At 39.0% G+C, this 8,249-nt stretch overlaps 2 protein-coding genes and 1 pseudogene across 2 annotated transcripts; all 3 read right to left on the reverse strand.

The window, feature by feature from the left end:
* Nucleotides 1-1,131: 1,131 nt before the first annotated feature.
* Nucleotides 1,132-4,969, reverse strand: LOC137958598 (uncharacterized). Its single transcript, XM_068805662.1, has 8 exons — nucleotides 4,955-4,969; nucleotides 4,135-4,396; nucleotides 3,932-4,031; nucleotides 2,966-3,083; nucleotides 2,494-2,816; nucleotides 2,267-2,398; nucleotides 2,076-2,174; nucleotides 1,132-1,794 (listed from the first exon to the last, which is right to left on the reverse strand). The coding sequence occupies exons 1-8, from the start codon at nucleotides 4,967-4,969 to the stop codon at nucleotides 1,320-1,322; spliced, it is 1,524 nt and encodes a 507-aa protein (XP_068661763.1). The 3' UTR covers nucleotides 1,132-1,319.
* Nucleotides 4,970-5,005: 36 nt separating this feature from the next.
* On the reverse strand, nucleotides 5,006-7,372 carry LOC137960347 (uncharacterized). Its single transcript, XM_068807944.1, has 8 exons — nucleotides 7,197-7,372; nucleotides 6,917-7,085; nucleotides 6,628-6,832; nucleotides 5,970-6,040; nucleotides 5,812-5,889; nucleotides 5,599-5,686; nucleotides 5,427-5,482; nucleotides 5,006-5,308 (listed from the first exon to the last, which is right to left on the reverse strand). The coding sequence occupies exons 1-8, from the start codon at nucleotides 7,260-7,262 to the stop codon at nucleotides 5,238-5,240; spliced, it is 804 nt and encodes a 267-aa protein (XP_068664045.1). The 5' UTR covers nucleotides 7,263-7,372; the 3' UTR covers nucleotides 5,006-5,237.
* Nucleotides 7,373-7,521: 149 nt separating this feature from the next.
* LOC137960661 (U5 spliceosomal RNA) lies at nucleotides 7,522-7,630 on the reverse strand (annotated as a pseudogene).
* Between the last annotated feature and the right edge of the window lie 619 nt (nucleotides 7,631-8,249).

The following is an 8,249-nucleotide window of genomic DNA, read 5'->3' on the forward strand; positions in this document are numbered from 1 at the left end:
TAATATAATAAAATTCCCATTCCCATTCTTTTGACAAGTGTCCAATCCATATGAAAATCCTTCGTTTGAAGGATGATGATTCACAGTTGGATCAGTCAGACTAGACTAGCTTTTCCCGCCACGTTTCCCGCAGGTCGCGGCCTTGGAGTGGAAGATGTCGAAATTCGTATTATAGCTGATGTCGTCGCCCTGTCCGTAGAGGGCTGCTTTCACCTCCAGCGGCTGCTCGTTGAAGGCCTTGACGGCGGCGATCGTGTCTTCCATCACCTTCACAGGCACGCCGTGGTTGACGATCTGGAAGAAGCCGAGTTGTCGCGGATTTGTTGAACGATTGCTGCCCGGCTGTGAGAATCCAACGGTAGGAATTTGAGTGGAGGATGGAGGTATATGGAAGCTAGTGAGGTTTTCCGGCGGGTGTACGACGAAGCGAGGAATGGTGACGGCGCCGGAGTCGACGAGGCCTTTGACTCGATCTTGGAGCCATCGAATTCTCTCACTTCTTTGGCCAGATCATTGTAGGATTCGGTTGCCATCTTCCGTCGGAGGCACCCTTTACTAAGGTTTGGGCGACAGGGAAGACACTTGGATAAAGAGATTGTCCTTCAAAGGAAAACTTGAGGGTTGTCGCTCGTCAGAAACCAGAACTCAAGAGACAATGGGAACTTGTCCAACAACTGTTCCATTTTCCAATGTCCTCTTAAGGGGCTTCCAATTCGCAATTCTCAAATCGATTCCCGCCCCAGGGCTCCCAGGAAGCCCGATGAAACCGACACCGATAACAGGCTCCTTATTAATTTGCCAGGCAGAATGATGAGAATGCTGAAATCAAGAGCTTGACAAAAATGGCAGATTTCCTAAGGTTTACACGGAGGCCTAATGCCAGGGAAAGCATTCAGGGAAGTGACACCGCAGTTCTCAACTAGTCAAAATCTTGATAATTTGCCAAGTCCGTATGACGACTCCACCAGTATCAACCTGCCTAAGAAGAAATGCATCCAGAAAACAAGTAATAGGAAAAGTTCTGTTGAGGAGTTCATGTTAAGTTTATGATTAAGGATTCGGAAGTCTCAATGGCTTTCGACTTCAGAACGCATACAAAGAGATCTTCTCAACTGCAAAATCAGAGATGCCCCATTGCTTAATTACTGGTCCAGAGAAGTCTAATCACCCAAAACCAGATAAACTTCAATTTATCAGTCAAGAAAAGGCTAAAAAGATCTAAGGAAAAAGAGCCAAAGACTATTCAGTTGAAAAGAAACGGCCTTGAACTGTCACTGTTTTTTACAAATATTGGGTTGTTCACTATACATATTTGGTCGCTATTTTCCAGGTCCAAACCAGCATGCCATCTCGTCATCATCACTGAGCTCACCAAACTTAGGTCCTCTTTTAAGTTTCATAGAGACCTGTTCCTCATTCCCCTCCATCTTCCTAAATCTGGAAAGACTCTTGTTCCTATTTGACATCTCTATTTTCCATCTATCTCTTTCAGTAGGATCTCTAGAAACGGAACTGTTTCCACCAACTATGGGAAAATCTTCAAAATATGAAAGCTTCTGCAAGCCTGACCAGTCATCTTCTTCATCCTCCTCCACATGGCTCCAAACATCCGTCTCTGCTGAGCCTCTATCATTATCCTCAGAATTGCTGACAAAGTTCACCCTTGGGTGGTCAATGTGGTTTTGGTCCTTGTGGGGCCACATTTTAGTGTTTCCTTCGAAATTTGATGCCTTCGGCCGTTTCCAACTACATTTCAAGCACATGTTGTTTCTTTTGAAATTGACATAGTTGCACCTGCCCAAAAAAAAATAAAATAAAATAAAATAAAATAAAAGAAATGGTAAATAACCTCTACTGTATCTAATGGAATCAGGAATGTAGCCCACACAGCATATGTTATTTCAGTCATTGGCCACTTTAGATCCATTACACTTTCTATTGTGTAGTTTAGTGAAGCTTTCAAGGGGCACATGATTATTCAATTCCTTTCGAAATTCACTTCTTACATTTTGTAAAACAAATTAAGTAGAATAATCTATGGACAGCTCAAAATTTAACAAAGAAGAAGAACTCACGAGGGGCATTCCCATTCCCCTGGATTGAGCTGTCTGTTTGATGGCTTTTCCTTGCACAGCAAACATTTTGTATTTTTTGCAAAGTTCAAGAAATTGCACCTGCAAAAAAATTAGAAATGATTATGAGATACATGACCAAAATGGCAAATATATAACGGAGAAAAATTCAAAGCACTGGAAAAACACTTTACTTATCACATATCCAGTCTCCCATCTTCATTGGAAGATGTTCTTGACCCTCAGCCAGCTTTTGGAGCCTTTCTTGGAACAAACCTTCACACTGCAAGCACCTGATATTTTTGGCAAAGTTCAAGAAATTGCATCTGCATAAAATGAAAGAAAATCACCTTCCATTAGAAACCACTTCATACCATCTCTAGACATTTGAAATACACTTTTAATTTTTTATTTAAAGTACTTTGGGCAAATCCAATCCCCTTGTTTCATAGGAACCTTAGTCTCGCTCCTCCCAAGGTTGGACTGGACCATATTAGGCTTGCCCTTTAACTTGCTGGAATTGAGTTCCCTCGCACTGAACTCTACCATTTGGCTTATCAGCCTCCGGACAGATTTTTTAACACTTCTACTCTTGCACTGCTCATTCTCCACCGAATTTATTATATGGTCCATCCCATATGTCAAACAAATGCGCATAACATCAACTGTCCGTCCACCTTCATCTTCAGAAGCCTTTACATATGCCCTCTCGCAGTTGCCCCTTAAATTGCAGAAACTGCAGACCTGGTCAGCAAGATATGCCTATAATGTTACAAAGATCCTTATAAAATGAACATTCACAATCAGATAGCTTCCTGATTCCATATGCTTGTCTTTTCTGGTGAAAAATAAGGAAAACAAAAATTAAATCACTAAATAAAAAAACCCAGTACTTTTCCTTCCTCAATTCCAACATGAGCCCTCAACCGCTTCCCAGAATTAACTATTTTCCTGTCTAAGCTAGGGCATCCAATTCCTGCAACCAAATGGACGTCTTTCCTAGAGAAGTATCTGCAAGAAACATAAAATTGTTAAGCAATAGATATGCAGAGTGATTGAACCAGTAGCACCCACCAAGAAGTTGCTGAACAACCTGTCTGGCACAGTAACCATTAATTCAAGTTTATATTTAGCCATAAATACAACATATGATATCAAATGGAAATACTCCAAGCACGGCACATGTTCCTTTTTTCATCAAGTACAAAGTAGACAGTGATGCTCATGATCCACTAAACATCAGTGCTACCAAAAGAGCATCAAACCAGTATCTAAACGAGAGTGTCATAATTTCATTAGTGAGTTGCAACTTTCTAAGGACACATGCAATGACTCGAAGCCATTTTAACAACATTACTTAAAACTGACAAGCAAATTCTGAAAGGAAGAACACAAAGCAGCTAGCGCGTAAGTAAAATTTCACTTTTGGCACGAGCTACGCACTAGTTCCTGTCGGTAGTTGTAGTGTCATCACATCACTCTAAATACCAAACCACTTGAGAGACAGTTTAACCGCATCTTTTTCAATTAAATGTGGATTAATCTTACACACACGATAACCTTAGCCCCAGTGAGACTTGAGAGACATCCCATGGTCATTGAGCCAGAGCCCAATGCCTGTTTGCGTATGAGAGATACGAAAAAAAACTCGGCAATTTCACACACGAAATCAGGGCTCTGGGGCTCTCAGTATTTCTTAGTTGGATAACTCATTTCTGGTTCTGAACATCACTAAGCTAGCTACTACCAGTCATTGATGGTACCCAACCCTAAAAAAAATTCGACGAAAAAACGCAATTTGCATGTCCTAGTGGAAAACCAAAAAGTTCTGATACGTATGGGATAATTACTAAACTTACCTTAGGAGGTCGAAACGATCGCGAGCAAATTTGAGGCATGCGGTACGAATCCTTTTCGAGTCCTTTAGGCCGATGCCTCGCTGGTCGCCAGTTAAGTAGCCTGTTCTCAGGAGGACTTCCATCAGGTTTACCCACTCAGGCCATGGATGGGAGATCTCCACAGAGGGTGGAGATGAGAAACTCTTTCGCGTTTGTTCACCTACCTCCGTCTCGTCTTCCTCGCTTATGAGTTTCACAGAGTGAAGCTGTTCGATTTCCTTTAAAACGGTGTTGAGCTTTGATTCGGTGGCTCCAGACAAATGAAAAAATGAGACCAACGAAGGGAGAGACGTGCAGTGGTCCGTGAGGACTCGGAGAAATCCATGAGGCTTGGAGAAGAAGCGAATCATCAATTCCGCCGCTCGAGTCGTTGACGCCTCTGAGGCCTGAGGCTGTTGCTACAGCTTCGCAGACCCGGATCCGAGGCTTTTGTCAATTGTGGTCTTATATTTTGGTTTTTTTCTATATAAAATCTCTCATTTAGTTTGTATTAAGAAGAGATCATTTTTCATTTAATCAATACATTTTTGGTGTTTATGACAGCTTTAACTTTTACAGATGGAAAAATGAAAATGATAAAAAAAATAAAAAAATGGGTTCAAACCGGGTCTAGGTCAAGTGACCTTCAACCTATAGCTAATATAAGTGACTTGAAACGGACCTATTTATATATGTTAGAAAATATATGTAGGGGTATTTTGGTCATTTAATCCTCCAAAAATATTTTTATTATTTTACCATGATTAAATTTTCATATACATAAGATATGTAATTAAAGAGATTAAGGTTTATTAAGTGAATAATATTATTTTTGTAATTTGCAACTCAAAAACCTATTTAAGAAGTCTGAGAATTTGTGGACAGTTTCCGACAAAACCTTTCAAACTCTTGAAAGATTTATTTTTTTCTCCCAATTTTTTCCTCTTCTTTCACCCAAATCTGAATTTTTACAATATAAAAATACAACTATTCGGATGAATAAACCTGTACCAAACTCATTTATAACTCGAATCATGTAAAAGAGAAAAGTGAGTTGAAGTTGGTAACCTCAGTAAATATTTGAAGCAAGTTAGTGTATATATCATTGCAACAGGGTTTATCATTGAAAATATACTTTCTCCGTGTGCACCAAAGCAAATTATATCAATTAGGGCCATCAGACTCCTTTGTCATAAACTTGATTTTCTTTCAACCCTAATGATATAATCCTGAAATACAGCGCATAAGGGAGCTGAATCTTCTTGTTCTATTTGGTAAGGTGATATTATCAGTAGTTTGCTGCTTGTCTGAGCTGATCCATGAGTAGATGTGCTACAGACTTGTAGCCCTTCTTTCGAGCTTCATCAAAATCAACAGAAATATAAAATGTAGTCAATACAAGTAGCAGATAGATTTCCATACTGAAGAAGAAATGCAAAAAATAAGAAAAAATAAAGTTGAATAACCGCAGTAACACCTTCATATATTGCTATTCCAGTGGGTTGAATTTTCCTCTTCTTCAGACATAAGGAGCTGTAAAATCTCAAAAAGTAAATTCTCCAGGTGTCTATGGTTTCATGAAATGGTAAAACACTAGCTCTATCTCAGAAGTTCATGTTGATTTATACAAGAGTACACGCTTAGAATACCTGTTACATATCCAATAGGGTTTTGTTCCTCTTTCTTCAATGCAATGCGGGCAAATCCACCCCTTGTCGTTCCTGACCTCGTCCATGTCTAGTCATGGGAATCCACCAACGATTTGAGTTTCAGGTAGCTTTCTCTTCCAAAAATGTGATTTTTCTAACTCATGTAGAATAAATGGTTTTTTCAGCTTTTTTTTTAAATAAAAATGAGCTCACCTTCTCCATACCTAACTTTGAGGCAAGCTCTACAAAGAACACCATTGCTTGAGTGGCAGACTGAGCAGTCGGTCTTCCCTGTTTCAAGTTATTCATAAAGTGAGCATCAATTCCTGTTGATGTCAAAATGAAGATGGCAATTGGCAACCACTACTAACCCAAGCATGGTTCTTCAAAGTCACCATCTCCGCACCGTTTGCAATCTTCTTCCCCACACAACTTCTTTTGCCTGGATTGTTTATGTCAGAGAGCGTAACAGGAAGAAGGATTCAAGTTGCCACAAGAAGAACAAAAAGTTGCAAGCAAAGAAAATGAACAAATTGATCCCTATAACTAGAGGACCAAAATAGGAGGATGTTTTATTTTCTCATATTGAGACAGATTCCCAAAAAGGTCGGTGTTCTAATCTCAGAGTGAGATGCCTACTTTCAAACATGATAGATCACAGAAAATAAAACAATCAAGACTACAGAATTTGTTACGCATATCCAACTAAAACAATCAAGACTACAGAATTTGTCTCTTGGTATCATATGTTTGAGTTTTCGTGGTCCTGCTCAGTGCTAAATTGTTTCTCACTCCTCTCTGATCTAAGAACAAGCATGAAATGTCAAACCACCACCTCAAAAAGATGTAACCAGAGCTTTTCCCAAATTTAAAGAATGTATAGTTTCAGTAGCTGATTTACCGAATCCTTCATGGCTAAAAAATCTCGCTCAAGCACAATTGCTAGAGCAAAACGAGTAGGCGCTAGTACCATTTCGCGTCTTATGGCTAACGTTTCCTACATAAGAACCAGGTAAGAAGAAAGCGAACCTGCAGAAGTGGCAACAAATTCCCAAAACATTATCGTACACACTTCCCCTTTCTTTACTATTGCAACGGCGAGCTAGTACACCCGAAGAGAGACGCAGTTGAGAGGGATCAACCGTTAAGACAGGTGCATTCGCTGGTCTCTGCTCTGTGCTCTCTCTTTTCGTGCTGGATCTTGTTTGAATGCGATTCAAACCTCCAAATTTCTCTACCCACCACAAAACAGAATGATTACAATGCACTAAGATTACAGCACAGAGACGAAAGAAAACGCCAGTTGAAGTGTACTCACTTTCTAGTTGAGGCGCGTTACCCTTCAATCGACCTGAACGGCGAAGATCGGAAGAAACGTCAACAACTTTTTGCCATCTGCGAACAGGGGTCTTCGTCGCCTTCGCAGAAGAGATGACGGCTTTGAAGTCCTTGACCCTTTTATCTATTCCTAGAGACACCAATCTAGCCTTTTTTGGAGAAATTAATCCAAGTGAAAAGATGAGCATATCAGTAAATGATCATGATCTGAATTCCTAGAAAAAAAAATTATTTATCGTCTTTCTCTTTCTTTCTAAAACCTGATTTTCCGAGATTCTGGCTCTTCTCTGTGCCTCATAGTCGATCTCTGCTCTAAGCCCTCCCATGGTGACCGACGCCCGAGGAGGAGAAGCAGTGAGGACTGATAGAGCGTCAGACGGCTACATTCAAATTTCGAAAACGGGGCATTAGTACTCAAAACCCTCGATGCATCTCCAATTGTCCGGACCTTACGACCCGTTTTTCGCTCAACCTAACCCGACCGTAGAGTAGTTGGAATTATTTTAATTGACATCGTTATTTAATTAAAGCTTCGACCCCCCAAGTGTGAAATATTTCAGAAATTAATTGTAGAGCTTCTTTCCCAAGGATCGAAGCTCTTCAAAAATTGGCGTATGCCGCTTAATGTTGCGAGCACACGGTATTCTTTAGTAAAAGGCGAAAGAATAGTTCGCTTTGTGCTCACAACGCGGCTGCGTGATTTAATCTGACTACGGCTCCTCCATTTTACAGCAATGAGCAATTTCATACTTTTCTCTCTCCACCTATGTGGGACTAAAGCGAATAAACGGGGAAGTTATTGCACATGCAGCTTTGACTAGTCATATGACAACAAAAAAGTTCCAAACTTGATTTTCCATATCGGAAAATTTACATGTATTGGCCGTATCTGATCATCTAATGCAATTTCATAGGTTAAGGCTTAATACAAGGACTTTTTTTTTATATTTTTATTTTTTTAAATATATTCAAATTCAAAAATATTTTAAGTACACCCATTTTACAATGTTAGCGGTTATTTTTAAAAGATAATTATAAATAAATAACAACATAAGTTTATCGTAAATCGATTACAATACCGATGAATATTTTGTATATAATTAATGCTTATAATTTATAACATTTTAATATTATAATATATTTTTAAACATTTTTTAGTTATCATATTCATCTAAAAAATCTACCTAATTGAAATTTGAACACAACATGGTAGGGTAATAGTCCAATGAAAAATAAAGTTGACATTAACTTATTTTAATTAATTAATTAATATTTATTAATATACTATTGTTACTATTATTTAATTAACATTT

The sequence above is a fragment of the Aristolochia californica genome, unplaced genomic scaffold, assembly GCF_029961685.1.
Source record: "Aristolochia californica isolate CCGP_79_NKW_82.1479 unplaced genomic scaffold, dmAriCali1.0.hap1 SCAF_3, whole genome shotgun sequence".
NCBI classification, from domain to species: domain Eukaryota; kingdom Viridiplantae; phylum Streptophyta; class Magnoliopsida; order Piperales; family Aristolochiaceae; genus Aristolochia; species Aristolochia californica.

Excerpts from the sequence above, each read along its gene's own strand:
- LOC137960347 (XM_068807944.1), bottom strand. The coding sequence starts at position 7,262 with ATGGGAGGGCTTAGAGCAGAGATCGACTATGAGGCACAGAGAAGAGCC. Across the intron at positions 6,833-6,916 it reads TAACGCGCCTCAACTAGAAA|AGAAATTTGGAGGTTTGAAT; the intron begins GTGAGTACACTT and ends TGTGGTGGGTAG. Across the intron at positions 5,890-5,969 it reads CTTTGAAGAACCATGCTTGG|GGAAGACCGACTGCTCAGTC; the intron begins GTTAGTAGTGGT and ends AACTTGAAACAG.
- LOC137958598 (XM_068805662.1), bottom strand. Across the intron at positions 4,032-4,134 it reads GCGAGGAAGACGAGACGGAG|GCTACTTAACTGGCGACCAG; the intron begins GTAGGTGAACAA and ends TCCTGAGAACAG. Across the intron at positions 2,175-2,266 it reads GGAGACTGGATATGTGATAA|GTGCAATTTCTTGAACTTTG; the intron begins GTAAAGTGTTTT and ends ATTTTTTTGCAG.